We start from the raw sequence: 21,454 nt of genomic DNA on the forward strand, positions 1-21,454 counted from the left end.
ATGTTATCGATGTGCGAACATTCAGAGGTCCGAACATTGACTATGATCACTACTTCGTGGTCAGTAAAATTCGATCACGGTTGTCAACTGTATCGAACGAAAGATCACAGAGAAGTTACAATATCCAACGACTGCCGGTGGAAGAAGTATCGGCTGAGTACCACCAGAAGCTCAACGAACGGATAAATGCAATCAATATTAGCGACAACATCAACGATCTAATGGAGCAAAATGACATGCGGAGGTTGTATGAGACTGCCAATGGCATGCTGAGAAAGACAGCGCCATCTCCGGTCATGTGCAACCAACAAGAAGGGAATTTGCTGACAGATAAAACCGAAGTGGCTGCTAGGTGGAAGCAACACTTTAGGACTTTGTTGAATAGTGGAAGTGACGGTGCATTGGTGAAAAGAATAAATATTAGCGACGATGGACAAGCTGTGGAGTCGCCCACACTAGCTGTGATTAGAAAATCAATTGAAGAACTGAAAAACAATAATGCTGCCGGGAAGGACCAGGTCCCGGCTGAAACTTTCCAATGGTTGTGAGCAGCTTTATGAAGTTCTGCACCATATTATGTCGGAAATATGGGAAGACGAGGAATTGCCTGCTAGTTGGTTGGACGGCCTCGTTTGCCCTCCTTAATTCGGCGTACAGAATTATGTCCCGTATTCTGTTCAACAGGTTGCGACCGCTTGACGAGTCCTTCGTCGGCGAATACCAAGCAAGTTTTCGTGAGGGCCGATCAACGATGGATCAAATGTTTACCCTGAGACAAATCCTTGATAAATTCCGGGAGTACAACTTGCAGACACATCATCTGTTTATTGATTCAAAGGCGGCGTACGATTCAGTGAAACGGAATGAATTATGGCAAATTATGCTTGAACATCGTTTTCCGGCGAAACTGATGCAGCTGATTCGTATAACGTTGGACGGCTCGAAATCAAGTGTAAGGGTTGCGGATGAAATATCGACGTCATTTGTTACCTTAGATGGATTAAAGCAGGGTGATGCACTCTCGTTCAATATACCCGAGCAGCACACATGTTGCACAAAAGTTACTGTAACCCATATGTTACCAAATTTGGTCATATTTGAGTTCTTCTTCTTCTTCTTCTAATTGACATTACATCCCTTCACTGGGACAGAGCCACCTCGCAGCTTAGTGTTTATTAAGCTCTTCCACAGTTATTAACTGCGAGGTTTCTAAGCCATGTTACCATTTTTGCATTCGTATATCATGAGGCTAGCACGATGATACTTTTATGCCCAGAGAAGTCGAAACAATTTCCAATCCGAAAATTGCCTAGACCGGCACCGGGAATCGAACCCAGCTACCCTCAACATGGTCTTGCTTTGTAGCCGCGCGTCTTACCGCAGGTTCATATTTGAGTTGCTGCAATTTAATCGGTCTTGATTCTGCCGCTATGGTAGCGCTTGAGGGAGCGATTAGAGCTGGTGTGCAAAGAACTGGTACCATTTTCACAAGATCGCATATGCTCTTGGGATTTACGGACGATATCGATATTATCGGGATTGATTGCCGTGCCGTGAAAGAGGCTTTTACGCCTTTTAAGAGGGAGACAGCGAGGATTGGACTCACGATTAATACCAGACCAGCAAAACGAAGTACATGGTCGCTGGCAATCAACGTGGGTTCAGTAGTGATGGTGATAGTTAAATGGTGCTGGATGGTGAAAAATTTGAAGTGGTAGAAGAATTTGTGTATCTTGGAACATTAGTGACGTACGATAATAATGTTACCCACGAGGTGAAAAGGCGTATTACAGCTGCTGATAAGGCTTATTACGGACTTCGTAACCAGCTTAAGTCCCGTAGTCTGCAAAAGAAGACAAAATTCGCGCTTCTTCCGGTGGCTTCATACGGCCATGAAACATGGACGTTTAAGGAGGCTGATTGGAGAGCATTGGAGTGTTTGAGCGTAAGGTGCTGCGGACAATACTTGGTGGTAAACAGGAGACTGGTATCTGGTGGCGTCGCATAAATCGCGAGTTGTACCAGGTGTATGCAGGGCTGGATATTATTAAGCTTATACAACACGGCAGACTACGGTGGGCTGGACACGTTGTTCGTATGCCAGAAGAACGTCAAGCGAAGATAATATTTAGCAGAGAACAAGGAAGAGGCCGCAGGCTTCGTGGAAGGCCGCGTACACGATGGCTTTTTGCAGTTGAAGAAGACCTGAGGGCGCTCAACGTTCAGCGATTGGCACAGGATCGAGTCCAGTGGAGAAGGATACTCCATTCGGCGTAGGTTCATCGAAGAGCTGTAGCCCATAGCTCAAATATCAAGGAAGTATGGTTCAAATTTGGTCCGAACGAATTTAGTATCGGACAATTTGAATAAAATTCTGCTATCCGAATTTCGGTTTTTGCACTTGCTAATGAAGAAGGGGAAGGTAGAAAGACGTCGAATGGATGAACAAAAAACGAAATTAAAGAATGAAAGAATAATAAACATCCTACTTTTCACTTCTTATTTCTTGCTTCTCTTATTCCAAATCCCGCCTCTCAGTTCTTAACTTTTACTTCGCAGTTCTTATTTCTCGTTTCTTTATTTAAATTGCGCTCCGGAGTTATAGAAAAATATTGTTTTTTATCCCCATTTTTCCCAAGTAATTTCCCGTGTAATTTTTTTTTCAAAATTAAAAAAAAATCCTAAACCTGTTGCAATGCATTCAAATGAACGCAAATAAATGTGAATTGATGGAAATAACTGAATCTAGCTCCCTACAGTGCTATTTTGACCTTTTTTGTGTGCTTTGCTCGTTACTCTTATGTGTTTACTTGTTTTATAATACACGAGAAAGGCACCATCACCGCTAGGTGGATTATTCTGTTTTTTTTTTATTTCTGTTTTCTCAGTTCTTAGTTCCCAGTTCCAGTTTTCAGTTCTCAGTTCCATTTCTTAGTTTCAGATCTCAAAAGTTCTCAGATCTCAGTCCGAGTTCTCAGTTCTAAGTTCTCAGTTCCAGTTCTCAGTTCCAGTTTTCAGTACTCAGTTTCCGTTCTCATTTCTCACTTCTCAGTTCAGTAATCAGATCTAAGTTCTCAGTTCCAGATTTCAGTTTTCTCAGGTATCAGTGTTCTTAGTTCTTAGTTTTCAATTCTCTGTTATCAGTTTCAGATTTCTGTTTAAATAGCTCACTTTTCACTTTTCATATTACACTTCTAATTTCTCATTTCTGACTTCTGCTTTTCATTTTTCACTTCTCACTTTTCACTTTTCACTTTTTATGTTTCAACTTACACTTCTCACTTCCCATTTCGCACTTTTTATTTTTCACTTCTCATTTCTCACTTGTTAGCTTATAATTCTCACTTCGCAATTGTCGCTACTTACTTTTATTTTTTCTCTTTTCACTACTCATAATCTGAACCATTTTTTAACAACTATTCGGTCAAATGGCACTCGCCTAAACGACACGTAAAATTTCCCAATGGAATACCAGAAAATGTCCCAGGAATTTCCGAAAAATGAAATGCTGAAGAAAATACCGAAGTGATTCTGAAGAGTTTCTCGAGGGTATAGTTTCCAAGGAAATTCCGATGAATTTTACGAGAGAATTCCATAAAAAAATCTTTGAGAGTATTTATTTATTTATTCATTGAAACTGCCTTCGATTAAAACTATCAAACAAACTGGACCTACCTACTTATTCTAGTTTGAAAAACTTTTTTTGGCATGTTGAGGTCGAATTCGCATCTGGAGAACTATGTAACCATAGTTTGTTCGGTGATATGGAACCTCTAGTAGAAATGATTGCCTTACTTTCCTAGGGGAAATGTACAGACGACAAGGTTTGCTGAAGTAGCGCAGGGCAGTCAATAATTCCAATACAAAAATAAGCGTTGCATTTTCACACTTCTAGCTGACATGGCTCAAAGTAGAAAGAAAGATTGATTGGGTCATTCGGATCGAGTATAATGTCGTATAATGTACTTACTTATATAATGTACTTTGGGTCGTATAATGTAAAAAATTTCGTTGCTATTGACACAATAAATCTTGATCTTTCGAGCCATAATGCTCCCACTTCATAGTTTTTTCATTTTGAGTGTTTTTTTCAGGGTGCCGACACCCGACCACCTTTTTCGAAATGGCATAAAATCAACGCTTAACAAAACTGTGAATAAATTTTTTTTCCAACAGATGAAATAAAACAAATCTCTCCACCAGTTATTAGCTGATGCCTATTGGCTTCCATTGGTATGCAAATATCACCACATTCTGCAATTGGACGAAAATTATGGACCAAAAACAAAAGGGTGCCGACAACCGACCACCTTACCCTACTTTTTATTACACTGCACTGACTACTATAGCGCCTCCCCACAAAGCGCCAGCAAAACAAGATCCCACATAGCTAAAAGCTACACTCCGGAGCATATGCGCCAACTTGGGGGGGCGAGGCACTTTTTGCGCCCTCAATTATTATCTAAGGGGGTAAAGTATCATTTCGCCACACCCCGCCACATATTTTGGCCTCAAAAGTTCGTTTTCGAAGATTATTCATAAATTCCCATAGCATTTCAATAGTCCATTCAAATAGCTAAGGTTAATGCAGCGTACACACCAGTCAAGCGGTTTGACCAACATTGAATCCACCTCTCATTTAGTAAAGCATGCACCATGTTCTACCAACTGCGGTGAACAATATCACACACGAACGACCGAAGCACCAATTTAAACACCAACCATCAAAAAAAATATGGGGTTTTGGGCAACTTCACTACAAGCGTTCACACATGTTCGGCAAACCCTGATTCCGCCCCCGAAAGCTCAAACCAAAATCAAACGATTTGATTTTTCCCAACCGAGCCAGCAACTGTCAAATGATCGAACAACTTCACACACAGTCAAACAAAGCAGCAACCAAATCATTATCTTGGGGGGCGGAGTCAATGTTGGTCCAACGTGTTTGAGCGTGTGTACACTACGTAAGACGATGGACGGAAATACCTGCCATGCTCCTACCAAACTATTTTATTTACATTGGATGTGCTGCACCATTTTTTGCGTCGCTTTAAGCGTTCATGGCCATAAAAATCCATGATGACGAAAAGAGAGCTTTATTTGTTCATTGTTTGGCTCAATTATTAAACTTGGTTGCATGAGACACCGTCAAGACTATTCTTGCCTGATGCAGGGAGACATTAACCATGACAAAATTGGGTTGAAAACGTGATAAAATTGGGTCTAAAACGTGATAAAATCGGGGGTGGAAAAAATCGAGGAGTGACAAAATCGGAATACTGCAATACCCTCGTTCTAAGATTGCTTTGCCCAATAAGATGGACTGTATTGTACTATTCTGGTTTATTTGAATTTTTCACAACTTTGTCTGACGGAGACGAGCCAGCCTCGGGCTGAAAGTCTCCTAAATAAAGACACAAAAAAAACTTTGTCTGAGACACGGAGCGGTTAATAGCGCAACGAGATATGTTTATACAGTTGTATCAAATGCACTGAAAGCATCTCAGATGTTGGACTATCTGCAGGAACAGCCACATTTGATAGATCTTCTGCCAAAAATTGATAAGTTTGTGAAGGTATTATTCATCACCATTCCAATTTCTGCTGCAACTGCTGAGCGATCGTTTTCTAGATTCCCAAGGTTGAGGAGATTCAGTATGGAACAACAGCGAATGAAATCCATATCTCTATTGCACCGCAAAAAGAGAGAAGAAAAGAAGAGAAGAAAAAATTTAATATGTAAGCAGGGTTTAAGGTTTTTAAAAATCGATTGAATAGAAGTTTTAATAGTTGTGATCAGTACTGCAAAAGGTCGTGATCGTCACAAGATAGATGAAATTTTTTTTACTGAGTGTAAGACAAACCTAAGGGTAGATATGTAAACATCGCGTGACATCATTCATTGAAAATGAGAAATTGCAGTACTGGTTGCGATGTTCTTATTTCCCGAATTGAAGAATTGCATACCTCCACGCCCACCTAATAATGTCATGAACTTGGTGCCTCAGCTCCAGAGTCTTTATTCAATGAAAACCACATCTTAACCATCGTTCTAACATTCAGTTATAAATTCCAATCTATTTACTATGTGGCATTGCACTTTTTAGTGAAGCCGTTTGCGCAGTTTGATGACCATGGCCTAAGTGTCGCAACCTGGAATAAAATCCAATAATATTAAACGACCAATCAATATGCGATTCCCGTAGAGTTAAAGCTCATGATTATTACCCCCAGTCATATATGCTCGATCCTTGCCGGTGCCCAATGAGGAAGCGCCACAGTACAATGCAAAATTCCACCTCGTCATACCAATTCTCATGCAAACCTAAAACGGCCAATCAGCCCCCATCCAAACCAGCCCAAACAATCGGAGCACACCCAGAATGTGGAACAGAATCCACTTAGTGTGGCGAAGAACAATTTATTGTTTGAACCTCCCTAATTTTTAGTTTGCTGCTATTGGTGTTGATGTTTACATATGCTCCGCGATCCATTCTTCACAATTTTTTTTCGGGCAAGAATTGCGCATAATATTAAGTATTTACTTCGGACTAATTACTATAGTGAAGTTTCTAATTAATTACTATAGTGAAGTTTCATAAGAATCCCATCAACATTTCGGGTTGATCCTGTGCGGAATGGTGTTAGAAAACTTGTATTTAGTTGCGCTGTGAGAGGAATCGAAGTGCAGTGATAATCGCGGGGCATATTAAATTGGCACGTAACTGCTGATTTATCCCAAAGTTTGAACCGAAATACATAGGATCCACTGAATGTTCATTATGACGGGAAGAAAATTTAGAAGCGACGAACAGGTTAGTGATTTAAATTGACTTTTAAATGGACTTTTATTCGACGTTATTCGACGCATTCGAATGTTGATGGGAAAGACGTGGAGGAGGGGTGGTGGAGAACCGTTAGCGGACGGGTACCATACTGGCTGCCATCGTGGTACTCTTCCAACTATGTCCCCAATTATTCCCTTGTGGGTAAATATACGATTTGATCATTAAAGTATTAAGTAGAGTTGTGAAACGCAATGCCGGAAGTGAGTATTAAACGAAGTTAAGTTCTTCATCGCCACGTGGCTTGTGACATTCGGGATCCTACCGGAAGTTCAAGGCTTTCCACATTGTCCAAACAAGCAGCAGGAAGTTATTGGCTTCAAATGAAATTGGTTATTTGTATGTTATCGGATACTGTATCAACCAAGGAAACAGCTCGTTTACTGCATTTGGCTTGGTCGTAAACTACCAGTTAAATAGCTGTTCAAGTTTTACTGCTGGTGTTGTTATTACAACTCTGTTCTGCAAAGTTTCAATGCCTAAAATGTATGCTTTTTAAACAGATACTGTGTTGAAATAAAACAGAATTGTAAAATTTGAATACAATGATTATATTAATATCCACCAATGTTGTATATAGCAAAGTGTTATACAGATTTGGCAAGCTTTTTATTCAGAACTGTATTAAAATCTGCCCCCCGCTGGCACTGGTTGGGTGTATAAATCACTGCTGAACCCCAAATTCAATTTTGCTGGAAGTCGCTAGAAAATGTTAGAGCTACGTCTCCGGTTGTGCGCCACTCTGCATAACTTTTGACACGTACGTTGGTAAGATATGAAATTTAGCAAGGGAACTGGCCATCTTTGTGGCTTGTAAGGTTGTAAAGGAAATACTGAATCGTGGTGAATTCAATATAACACGTGAAAGAATAACATCAATATTAATAATTAGCATTTTTGTTTTCTTCATAACTTTACTTACAGAAGTGAGATCGCTTTATAACCTTAGGAAATCTCATATGAAGTTATCAAGTCGATTATATTTGAATAGTTAATGGGTCGTTTCACGGAAAGGTCTTTCACATCTCAATCATATATTCACATTTCAAAAAAAGTGGTGATATTTCGTTGCTGGAAAACTCATGAGGCAAAACACCTTTTAGCTTGCGGCACTTTTTTCGCCCAACCTACATAACTTTAGGTTTAGTTTTGATACGGCAATGACACGGTAAAAATGAGGGAATTCCCAAAATACGTTTTGCCTCGGGGTGCGTTTTGGGGCCTCTTCCCCTATACTTTGTGATGTGATATCAAATTTGAGTGAAATGTTTGCGTCGTGTAATTTTGCTGAACAAAGAAAAAGTGTCCACCATTCCCGGTTGTAAGCACTGAATGTCCCAAATGTAGGCCACTGCAAGGTCCATTATTATTGGCACTTCAAGGTCCATGAATTATTGGCAGTGGCTGATTTTCTACCCGCCGCTGTCACATCCAGACGCTATTGTATATGCGCAAAATAGCCAGCACGAGTTAACCGCCAGAAATTTGTATGGCGAAAGATATCTAACGCAGGTTTTCTCAACAGCAGGAACTTTTCACGAAAATATATTTGGTACTAGTTATGTAGGAAGGTATCTGCTACTACGCCTACCAAATATTTTTTCGATTAACTTGTTTATTCTCTTCTTCATTGGCATTACATCCCCCACTGGGACATTGCCGCCTCGCAGCTAAGTGTTCACTAAGCACTTCCACAGTTATTAACTGCGAGGTTTCTAAGCCAAGTTACCATTTTTGCATTCGTATATCATGAGGCTAACACGATGATACTTTTATGCCCAGGGAAGTCGAGAAAATTTCCAATCCGAAAATTGCCTAGACCGGCACCGGGAATCGAACCCAGCCACCCTCAGCATGGTCTTGCTTTGTAGCCGCGCGTCTTACCGCACGGCTAAGGAGGGCCCCCAACTTGTTTATTTGCGAGATATTAAACTTTAGATGCTAGTGTGCCGATGTAAGCACGCTCAAAGCAGGCGATTCATTGAAATTGATGCGATCGTTTTAATCATTTGAAGTGCGCTGGCATGAGAGTCAGCTGTTTCATATGCAAGAATATTGTTTTTCATATTGTCGTTGGAAGCCATAATTTTTAGATTTTGTGTCACTGTATTCTTATATGTAAAACTTTCTTTTTTCATCATTTCAAGGGCATTATACTTCGTATCTTACATTTATAGCGACTTTAAAAGGTTGCCCACAACAATATTTTGTTTGGCCAAAACAACACCGAAATTTTATTATGTTCTTGTAAAAAAATATAGTTGATTTATATCAGTGTATAATATTATCTTGAAAAATAGTTATGAGCTAAAAACACAACTAGGGCCACAATTGGAAACACTTTCCTATTCTCATCTATGTTTTAGACAGATTATCCATGTTTTGTATCAAATCTTATCAGTTTCATTTGGGTAGAAACCAAAAAAGGATGCAATCCCAAGCCATTACAGTCACTCTATGAAGAAACCGATTCATATCGAGTTAGAGAACACATCCAGATGCATGTATGTATCTATGTGTGTGAGTACGTCGGGTACGTACAACTAGTTTGGCAATAATAATAAAATATAGGACAGCACCCCATATACCCACCCGCGTTCAAACCATATGGCTTGATTTTTTGAACATCACCAGAAATCAATAAATGATTGCCTTGTACCAAAATCCAAGTAATTCGATTGTAATGCGTCCGAGTAGTAAACGTTGCGGACGGAAATAGGAGGTGCTGCCCAAATGGTCTGATACCCTACATATCTAAATGGTAAATATAAATCAAAAATCGTATGAATTATCTAATCAATTGGCAGATATCAAATAGCTTTCCATTAATAAATTGAAATGGAAATGCTATTTCAGAATAGTAAGTTGAAAGGCAGGCCAAGTTCCACTTGGAATGTAGAGCCATTGAAGAAGAAGAAGATCCTTTGTTCACCGATGCACATAGGATGTTGACAGATGTACTGTTAAAAGTCTTGAATTGACTAGAACCCTGTCGATTAAGAATGTGAACAAGTGTTTATGTCGACAAAATGCCATTCATTTAAATTTTCACGCCTTGCTAAAGACTACTTAATAATTAATCACAATGATCGTTACGAAACGGATTGGCTAAATTATTTAAAACTTGTTTTGGCAATAAAACATAGTATCTCACATCGGAGTTATTTCACAGCTAAACGACTTGAAAAGTCATAAACACCAGGTCTAAAATATACAACCATTTGGCGCTGGAATATGGAGAAAATGCCCAATAAGACACTTCACAGACGCATTCGTTAACAATATTTTCCGCCTCCATCTGGGTTCATTGCTATCCAAAGCGAATAAACGAACCTGGATAACATTTCTATTTTGAAAATCAATTCAAATCAATGAATGAAAATATTTCGGTCATAAAAATGGTATTGACAGTAAAATGTTGATGGCTTCACTAATCTGGATGCCACATGCTGAGCTATAGTCGTGCACAATGGTCCATAAAACCACTTCTGATGCGTATAATTAACCTTACGTATCAAAAAATAGTATTCGATCCAACGCCCTATGCAAATACTTCCTCGGCACCATTCGTCAGCCAATATTGGAAACCTATCAAATTGCCACTGCACTGTTTGCGAAACCATTAACCAGAACGTTTAATCGTCTTCAATATGGGCGCTTGTTGAATGTGATAGCGCGCCGCATAACCATTTGAGCATACATCCCGAATCCCTATTCGACTAAGGGTATGCGATAACACACTTTTTTCTAACGAAACGAAACGAAACGAAATTTCAAATTTCTATGTTGATTCGGATCGAAACGAAACGAAATATAGATTTCTTTCGAGACATCGAAACGATACGAAATCAAGGTTCATTTAATTCGAAATTTTTCGAAACGAAACGAAATTTTGATTTTTCTTTCCGCGGAATTTTTATTGAATTGGTTTTATATTATGTACGCAATTCTGATTCCACTTTTTCGAAGTCGAATAAATGTTTTGGGACCAAAAGAGTTATAATAACTGAAGAGGCAATCTATGACAAATCGTCACATTCTCGCCGCATATACCATTGGTGATAAGGCAATACCCCAGCATTTGTGCCGCTTTCAAAGGAATTCATCGTGGAGCGTGTGCTCCCGAATCTGATCAATTTTATATCAGTAAGTACCTATATAAAAATAAAGAAATTGTGGGATTTTTCATATACGGATTCAAATCTCGTTTAAAACCTTAGTTCACCTAAGAATTATGTAATTATGCTGAAGTTTACTTCATATTGTCTTGTCAGCGTGGTTTTACAGTATTGACTTAGTCAAAATTTGAAAAAGAATGCTTAGATTTATTTTTTATTTAGTGGGATACTTAATTATGTATCCACATCTGCCAAGCGTATACGCAGTTATAGAATTGATATTACTAGATCAACATTTGAAAAGGGCGTATCTGCCAAAATTTATTCCTTCTTATTCTTCGTCTACATATATAGCATACATTTGCTCACTAGAAGAATCCTGTGCAACTTTCTAAAATGCATAGTAGCGTGGCTCAAATTAGTATGGAAAAAACTTTTTTCAATTTTTTCGATGGGCCGCCCTCTTATTCGGTTCTATTTGATGTCCTGATGCTCTGGACAAAATTTCAGTCAAATCGGTCAAAGTTTGGGCGGTGCTAAACTCGTTGGAAGTTTATATGGAAAAATGTATCCAGAAACATCCAAAAACAGTGATTTGCAGTAAGACGGCACAATTTAGAAGAGGGCGACCCATAAAAAAAAATTAAAAAGTGTTTTTTGAGCCACCCTAGCATAGAGATATGTATTTCAGATTGAATTTCACAGACCCATACTGCCGCTAACCGCATGGGCGTCCATATACAGATGTGCACGACTTGCGGTTAGCGGCAGCATTCATTCATTTATTTAGTTAACATCTAAACAGATAACACTGAATCAACAATTTGACGCCACAATGCACGGTTCGAGGCCGCATCTCTCCATCCTCGGATACGCCCCACGCTCGCCAAGTCGTTCTGCACCTGGTCTGCCCATCTCGCTCGCTGCGCTCCACGCCGTCTCGTACCTGCCGGATCGGAAGCGAACACCATCTTTGCAGGGTTGCTGTCCGGCATTCTTGCAACATGTCCTGCCCATCGTACCCTTCCGGCTTTAGCTACCTTCTGGATACTGGGTTCGCCGTAGAGTTGGGCGAGCTCATGGTTCATTCTTCGCCGCCACACACCGTCTTCTTGCACACCGCCAAAGATGGTCCTAAGCACCCGTCTCTCGAATACTCCGAGTGCTTGCAAGTCCTCCTCGAGCATTGTCCATGTTTCATGTCCGTAGAGGACAACCGGTCTTATGAGCGTCTTGTACATGACACATTTGGTGCGGTGGCGAATCTTTTTCGACCGCAGTTTCTTAGTAGTAGGCCCGACTTCCACAGATGATGCGCCTTCGTATTTCACGACTAACGTTGTTGTCAGCCGTTAGCAAGGATCCGAGGTAGACGAATTCCTCGACCACCTCGAAGGTATCCCCGTCTATCGTAACACTGCTTCCCAGGCGGGCTCGGTTCCGCCCACAAGCATGTACTTTGTCTTTGACGCATTCACCACCAGTCCAACTTTTGTTGCTTCACGTTTCAGGCGGGTGTACAGTTCTGCCACCTTTGCAAATGTTCGGCCGACAATGTCCATGTCATCCGCGAAGCAAATAAATTGACTGGATCTATTGAAAATCGTACCTCGGCTGTTACACCCGGCTCTCCGCATGACACCTTCTAGCGCAATGTTGAACAACAGGCACGAAAGTCCATCACCTTGTCTTAGTCCCCGGCGCGATTCGAATGAACTGGAGTGTTCGCCCGAAATCTTCACACAGTTTTGCACGTCATCCACCGTTGCTTTGATCAGTCTGGTAAGCTTCCCAGGGAAGCTGTTCTCGTCCATAATTTTCCATAGCTCTACGCGGTCTATACTGTCGTATGCCGCCTTGAAATCAACGAACAGATGGTGCGTTGGGACCTGGTATTCACGGTATTTTTGAAGGATTTGCCGTACAGTAAAGATTTGGTCCGTTGTCGAGCGGCCGTCAACGAAGCCGGCTTGATAACTTCCCACGAACTCGTTCATAGCGTTCATAGCATAGCATAGTATTATATACAATCAGCTCGACAAACTGAGCTATTGTGTGTGTTTGTGTGTCCTTGGAATATGATAACAGCTGTTATGTTCAGTATGTGCTGAAAGCAATCAGAAGTAAAGAATTCTCAGCAATTTTAATGATCTTTCAACCCGCCCCGAATTTTTTTTTTGCAAATTCCGTGCGAAGATCTAGAAATGCCCACAAATCTGCAATGTTCCTCACATATTGTGCAAATAGTCAAAGAAGAGCTTATTAGCTTAATTAACTATACACATCATAGTTGCTAATCATGATTGGCCGAGAAACAGCAAATATGCCCAGCTCACCAATTAAATAATATTCTTGGGATACAAAAAAGTTATTCTTATTGTATACTAGCTTCGGAGTTTCCAATTCATGACCAATAACGATGCTGGTCACGTGCTTATAGTCAATTTAGGATTAAGAGAGGAAAATTAGTTTAACACTCATTGTTTTTTAGAGACCGAGGAATGCTCTGCATCTCCGTGAGCGCTACGGAAAAGGAATCGTTGGTTGAGAAGGTAATTCATGTGAAACCCCTTGTTGAGCGACAAAATATTTATTGTAAACGAAGTTATTTTGAAAGCAAGAAGGTGAAAACTGTGTTTCAAATCAATCCAAGATCAATGTGCTTCGTTTAATAATCTTCTACAACACGATCGATTCCGCACTACATAATTTTGTGCTCTTCGATGCAAACATTAGTTTTATCACTCCGCGTTCTCCCACACTAGCTGGCGTGATCAGCATCAACACGATCGATTGCACACTGGTTAAACAATTTTCTGCTACGCGAGGTAGATTTTTTTTCACTTCGCGTTCTCCCGGACTAGCTGCCGTCCTATGACCAGCAGCAACACGATCGATTCCGCATTCATATTGTGCAAATATGTAGTAAAAAAATATCACAAAATTTAAATCATGGAAACACTGATGACGTTTTATAGAAGAAAACTACTTACGTATCTGTCGACTAAGAATGGGGTTATGTAGTAAGCGTTAATAGAAAAAAATTTATGACCTAAATTTTGATAACAACTGAATGGTTTTGTTCAGCGGCGCAGCCAAAAATTTTAATAATGTAAAGTATGGAGTAGTTTAAATTTGTTTCGAAATTCCGCGGAATTCCGTTAAATTTCGTTAGAAGCTAGTTTTTTCTAGCGAAATTTTTGTAATTTTACGAAACGAAACGAAATCGAGAAAACAGATTTCGCCATGCTTAAATTCCGCGAAATTCCGCGGAATTTCGTTTCGAACCACCTGAAACGAAATTTTTCGAAATACCGCATATGCTTATATTCGACAGCCAACCGCCTCTAGATAAGCCAATTAGTCGAAACAACCGCGTCGTCATCACGCAGCGTGATATATGGCGCCATCAGGGCGTTACCGAAAAAAAATGATGGAAATCCAAAACGGGTGCGAACTTGCTACCATCACAGCCGGCGTCATTGTCGTGCCGGGGTTGCTCGTTGAGCTTTCCACCATTATAATGTTATCAGTATGATGATTAGTTTATCTGAATTGTATGTTATTTAATGTTCGTTTATGCGCTCTCTCTCTCTATCCCCACAGGAATGCTTCTGTCGGTGCCGTTTCTGCTGGTCACATTCTTTGTCTATGCCTGCATCCCGGAACTGAGGAACATGCACGGCAAGTCACTGATGTGCTACGTGCTGGGATTGGCCGCCGGCTACACGGTGCTGTCGTTGGTGCAGATGGGCTTGTTCGAGGGAAGTAGCTTGCACTGTAAGGTGTCCGGCTATTTGGTGTACTTCTGGTTCATGGTTAGCTTCTTCTGGCTCAACGTCATGTCCTTCGACATCTATTGGACTTTCAGGTAAGACATATTGGAAGTTATTGGTTTTAAAATGTTCAATCAAAGTTGATTGCCTATATTCCGGGGATTAAAACACCCGACTTGGACATTAATTTACAATGTTCTGAAATCTCAATATGGAAGATATTGATTTGGAAAAATATATTGGAGGTAAGCACTTTCCCTTCGATGAGACTCGAATCCACGACCCTCAGTACGCTAGAGTGGTGCTTTAACCAACTAAGCTACGAAGGACCTCCGTCGGCCTACGCAACCTAGTGGAAACCTGAATGAGCTCGAGATTCCCAAATTGGACGCATAATCAAATCACTCGCAATCCATTTGTGAAGCCAACACTTCCACCTATGTATAGTACACGTTCACATTTTTTTTTTCCTGTTCGGGTGTGCCACTGCGACCAATTATTAGATCTATTGTAGCGTTACCCGTATCCTTAGTGTTTAAGTGCATGTCGAATTACTCCAGTGCTATTGAGAAGCAATGCAGTATCGGTTTCGATACAGTTGTTGTTTTGTTTTCTCAAGACTACCATGACAAGGTCCCGCTATTTAGACCCTTCATAGAGAGCAATCCCATTGAAGGCGCGCCCCTTATCAATAGGAAATCAATCCTTTCTTGAGAAAACAGAACAGTAATACTGTTTTTGGCCATGCATCGGAGCCCTAGCCACATCCTTGTCTTGCTTCTAGAATATCACCAGTGAAACTCCTAAAACCCGGGATTTAGCTCTGTCTACAAAACCATTTCAAGCAAGAGAATTTGTTCAGTAATAAGAACTCCCGTGTGTTCCTCTCACTACCATTTGTTCACCAGTTCAAGAAGAGTTAGTACGTATTTAAACCCCTAACTCGATTTTTCCAGCAGTCAGTTCAGCCTAGGACCGGGTACTGAGGTTTTTTAACTAATTGCTTGAAAAGTTGTTTCCGCTGCATACAGTTTAGCCTCAAACAAGAGGAATTCGAGTCTTTCAACTGTCTGCAAGGTAACATTAATTATGTTTTATTTCTGAGACTGCTGTTGGTAGCGAGGACTAAATACGATGAATCCTTAATTACCACAACTTATTGCCCTAGCTAGAAAAATGGATTAGGCTAGGGATCTGTTTGGTAGATCTTACACCGCAACACACTACGTCAAAGTGATCTACCGTGTTACGGGACACACGTTCACATTAGAGGAGTATGAGTATTTAGAATGTCTGGCGGCTATACATTTTTTTTCCGGAAACTGTACTCATCAAGTGAGGTTGTGTGAGCTATTTGCCAGTCGGTCGTCAAGCTTATACCCGACCGCATTGTATTTTTATACCAATACAAACAAGCAAGTGAAACTAAAATACCCCTTTCACTATTCTCGATTTTTTCATGTGTAACATGTTGAGAAAAATAAATGCAGAATAATTAAAAGTAACTCTCCAATACCGAAATTCTTGAATTATTTAATTCAATAACTTCACCGATAGAAAAATCCACTGAAATTTACGCTGAAAAAAAATGCACATAAATGGAACGCTATTATTAGCGTAATTCCACACAGGATATATCCCAAATGTATACAATATTTGGCTTGAATCGTTAATATTGCATACAAGTTGTAAGCAATCTTGTTAGCAAGAGGGCCATTTCAGCGTAGAATAGCGTAAATGTCCGCATGTAAAGTTTTACGCGCTGTTTATTTTTCATAACTTTTTTCTGTGTTGTATACAGCTCAAAACGTTTGAGCCTTCCTAATAAACTACTGTTTTAGATATGCTCTTCATTCTCAAAATATATTTGGCGTATATGTATGAAATCAAGGAACTGACGTCGCAGTATGTTCATTCGTTAATTCTTTCAGGCCCAATTTTTTCTAAGTGGTATTACGCAGTGAATTTGATATGCTCCGTTTGTTTTCGTGATTTATAATGGAGAAGTGACAAAACAAGTTGAAAAATATTTTTTCGGGATGTAGAGTAGAGTGGGGCAAGAGTACGCACTTAGTTTTCAATCGATCATGTAGCCCTTATGAAGCAAGCTTCTGCATATCATATCAATGTCGACGATTCGTAGACTCTTCATGTACGTTAGGCTATCGATGGTATTTTGGACATCTGAATATATTTTGTTACATAAACATGGTAAGAAATGTGATTATGAAAGAGGCTGAACAGACACATGGTTCCTATTTATTTGAAGAAGTCTAAGTAGAAAAATACGCAAAATATAGCCGAAAGTATTTTGATGTCCAAAATATATCATTTACCCTACCCAGTGGAAAAAATATTGAAATTATTTTAATACGTTTTAGTAGAACCCTTATTGCAAGACATGTGAAAAACGCACACCAGTGGGGTAAGAGTACGCCATTTTTCAATCATGTGTTTCAAGTATATACTAACAAAAATAAGAGAAAATAATATTTAAATGACGCTTAGGCCGATACAAATATTTAAAATCCATTTTGTCTCCCCCCCTCGGATTTTTTTTGCCAAAAAATGATATTTTGAGGGGGCAACAAAATAAAATTCGGATAATTTTGAGAATTTTCAAAACATTCTTTAACAAATCCGAGGAGTTTTTTGATTTTTTTCATTTTAATATTTATTTTTTATTATCCCCCCCCCCTTGACCTTTCGGAGACTAGGAGGACAAAAAGTCAATTAAATATTTGTAACGGCCTTATTGAAAGTATATAAAAGAATGATAAGAGATTACATAACTCTGAAAGGAGGAGGAGGAGGAGGTCCTAGAAATATGAACTTTCACACGAAAAAATATTGTTTTTTATTATATAAAAAAAAGCTACAGGGTTATAAATTTACCAGGTTCAGCGTGGCTATTTTACACTTTTTGTATGAATCTTCTAAAAAATCTATGAATCGCCATACATCTCGCAACCCCTTCCAGCTCAGCGTTTTAATATTTCGCTTCAGTGCTTTGTTCGTTAAGTACGTTCTAACACCAAATTACTTCTCTTTAAAAGGAGAACTTGTGATAATTTTCGATTTCTGTTCCTTTACGCTTTGGAAGTAGTATTATTTCGGCCGGGGATACGGGTTTGACAAAAGAACTTAAAGGTTCACATGCGTACTCTTGCCTCACCCTTTCCTGCGTACTTTTACCCCACAGCCCCAAAATGTATTCAGTTTATGGTTTTGACCTTTTGGAAAACCAACCGAATTAATGTTCTGCCCCATAAAGTACTCTATACAATAGGTTATCGAAATGGTATAATGTTCACCTGATTGAACGTATATATGGTAATGGAATACTAGTTGCGAAAACACAATTATTTTTAGCAAAATGACCAAAAAGTTAGCTATCTTCATATCCCCCTTGTTGTTTATCCAAATCATTTATAATTATACATGAAAATAGTTGGTCGGAATACCTATCAAACTAAAGCAGTGCCGTTAGTTTATCTTTTTTTTTATTACTTCAAAAAATCGAAAACGTACTCTTACCCCACGCGCACTCTTGTCCCACTCTACTCTACTAGATCATCCAAACTGTCTACTCAACTTACGATCTACAGTTACAATGCGTGCTTTTTTCGTCGCTCTAAGCTTAGATATTCAACCATGTCCATAACATAATTCTATAGGTCAAAAGACATGGTCAGATGGTTTTGGGATATCCTGGGTCATCCTGGGTCATTTGGGATATCCTGGGTCACACTGTCCTTGAGTACAGAACTTGCGATTTACCGCCATGAAACTACATTTTTTCGCCACTAGAATCTAAAATATGTATTCAACCATGTCCATAACATACTCCAGAAGACCATGAGACATGGTAAGATGGTTTTGGGATGTCCCGGGTCATCTAAATAGTTCATGAGTTCAGAACTTGCGATCTACAACCACCGCACAGTGGGGAAAATGCAACCCTATTTATTGCGGCTACTTGCTGCGTCGGAAAAATACCATTCCTAAAGGGAAAATCCACGACAAATCGAATGGTTATTTTCATACGCCGAAAATTATGGGAACTGGCCGTTTTGCCCCATTTACTCCATATTTTTTATACTTATCATATTTTTTCTATGACAGCTGCAATTTAAAATCGATTGCGGCTAACTATTTCTATGTTTTCTGATGTTAATTAAGTAGAAAATACGAGTGGTATCTATTCCAGCCTTATACCATGACTGGAAGTGGCTGTTGTGCCCCATTTACCCCCGGAATCGTATTTTTCTATGACAGCTCCGATTTAAAATCAATTGCGGCTGTCTATTTCTATGTTTTCTGATGCTTAGTAGAAAATACGAAGGGTATCTATTCCGACCTTATACCATGACTGGAAGTGGCCGTTTTGCCCAAGTTACCCCTGAAATCGTATTTTCCTATGAAAGCTACAATTTAAAATGAATTGCGGCTGACTATTTCCATGTTTCTGGTGCTAATTTAGTAGAAAATACGAATGGTATAAATTCCGGCCGTGGATCATAATTGGAAGTGGCCTTTTTGCCCCATTCACCCACGAAAATCGTAGTTTTTCTATGACAGCTTCAATTTAAAATCAATTTCAACTAACGATTTCTATGTCTACTAATGGTCTAAATTGTATATGATCCGGCCTGGGGCTGTCACTAGCAATGGCTGTTTTGTCCCTTCACCTCTAACAGTCAATTTATCATATGATCGCCAAGACTTAACATCGATTTTGGCTAATTATTTCTATGATTCTTAATGCAAATTCAGTAGAAACTACAAACCTGGAATCGTGACTAAAAATGGCCAGTATGCTTCATTTAAAAAAAAAATCATTTTTTGTATGACCGCCACGATTTTAAATCAATTGCGGCTAGGTATTTCTATGTTTTCTAATGCTAATTTGTAAGGAAATACGGTTGTTACATATTCCAGCCTTGGATCATGACTGCAAGTGGCCGTTTTGCCCCATTTGAAATCGATTGCGCCTTAAGCTTTCAGTACACTGTTTGTTTAATCGACAAATATTTGTCATAGCCTGTTTTAACAAAATGTGACGTTTGCTGATTATTTGTTATGTGCCAGTACACGATGAGCAAATATTTTAATAAAACCTATTTGTCAAATACTATGTTTGGAAACTTTGTTTGACTATTTGTCGAATGTTGTTCAAAAGACAGTACATTGTTTGTCGTCAAACTCGCATTAGACATTGTACAAGAACTTCTTCAGAATGTCCACCGCCGATTTTGACCTATTTTTACGACCTTTCAAGTTTGGTTGGACCTCAGAAGTTGAAATTGGTATCCAGAAGCAGGACACGAGTATGAGCAAATCAATATCTCCAGTAGAAAGATTAACACTGACGTTGAGATTCTGCGCTACCGGAGAAAGCATCAATGCAATATTTATTCAGGATTCTCCAGAATTGTTCCAGAGGTTTGCCGGGCCATATATGAGGCCCTTAAGAATCTTCTATCATCTATCATTGGAGAATTAATCCCTATGTTAGAAATGAGTACCCTAGAATTTTACAATTTTGTTGCAACATTTATAAAACTTGCAATGTGCTGCAACATTTATAAAACTCGCAACCGTATCAAGGAGGATTACGCCTTTTTTCTTATGAGCAGTTCCTTCTAACTTTATTTATACTGCCGGTAGACGCATAATTGTTTCATGTTTGCTCACTGACAAAAATCCAATCATATCCATTATGTGTGGCACACATAAATTTTGACTATAGCATTTCCCACATAACGGCTATGTGAATTCGCATAGCATATATGTGGAAACACATATAACCCTCATTAACTAATAACTTTTATGTGGATTCTCTTATAGGGGGTGGTTATTAACGCACACATAAAATTTATTTGTAAATTTCTTTAATTTTTTGCCAATAAAAATGTGTGGATTCTTATTAGTGTGGGATTTCCTTGGTCTATGTCCCACTATTTTCCCCCGAACGTTTGGGTCCCCAGGTCCGATTACACCACATGAGTGGAATAATCTGTTTTTAAATCTTATTTCCAAGGAACTGTCTTCGGAACATCATTTGGAACCGAATCTCTAAACAATGTGGAAAATATGAGGATAATCCGCACATATTTATCGGAGAAAATCCATAAATTTTTATTTTGAGATTTATGTGTACACACTTAACCTACTATCCCAGAACGCACTTAAAACAAACAGGACCAAGTTATTTTTCCAGATTTGTTTTCTTTTTCGTTCCGGATCAGTCAATTCGTCCAAGTTTAAAATTATTTGTAAGTATTTGCAACTCAACATCGGTAAAGAGTTGCAAACATAATCAAATATTTGAAGTTTTGACCAGTGTTGTAAAATGTCATTTGCATTCGGTTGTATAATTTTCCCAGAACTTTTTTTCTGAAGGTAGCCATCATTCCTGAGGTATGACGAACTTATAGCCCTTAAATGTGCCTACAACTTTGTCTAACAAGACATTGCTGTAAATATGTAATCTGAGGCGTGGGAGGCAAAATGTCATTCAAATGACATTATGTCAAATGACACGTGACATTTTGGAGAGTTTTCACTATCCAGCCTCATATATAATATTTAGAGCAAGGCACCCTTGGACAAAAATATAGCCCTACTCAAGCGTTATGAGTACATCTAAAATTATGGAATAAATTCGGCTTCTGAAGAAAGTTATGAACAAATTAGTCAAATGACATGCAGA

General features: G+C 39.2%; 1 protein-coding gene across 4 annotated transcripts in view; it reads left to right on the plus strand.

Annotated features, from left to right (window-relative positions):
* LOC134211353 (G-protein coupled receptor Mth2-like) overlaps positions 1-21,454 on the plus strand; it is a 146,355-nt gene that overhangs the window by 88,145 nt on the left and 36,756 nt on the right. For all 4 annotated transcript variants that reach the window (XR_009979005.1, XM_062688138.1, XM_062688136.1 and 1 more), the window contains exon 4: positions 14,570-14,834. Coding sequence is in view for 3 of the 4 variants with exons in the window: in XM_062688138.1 (XP_062544122.1) it covers positions 14,570-14,834 (265 nt within the window). In the remaining variant the exon portion in view is untranslated. The remainder of the gene's footprint in view (positions 1-14,569; positions 14,835-21,454) is intronic.

This window comes from Armigeres subalbatus, chromosome 2 (genome assembly GCF_024139115.2).
Source record: "Armigeres subalbatus isolate Guangzhou_Male chromosome 2, GZ_Asu_2, whole genome shotgun sequence".
Lineage (NCBI taxonomy): Eukaryota > Metazoa > Arthropoda > Insecta > Diptera > Culicidae > Armigeres > Armigeres subalbatus.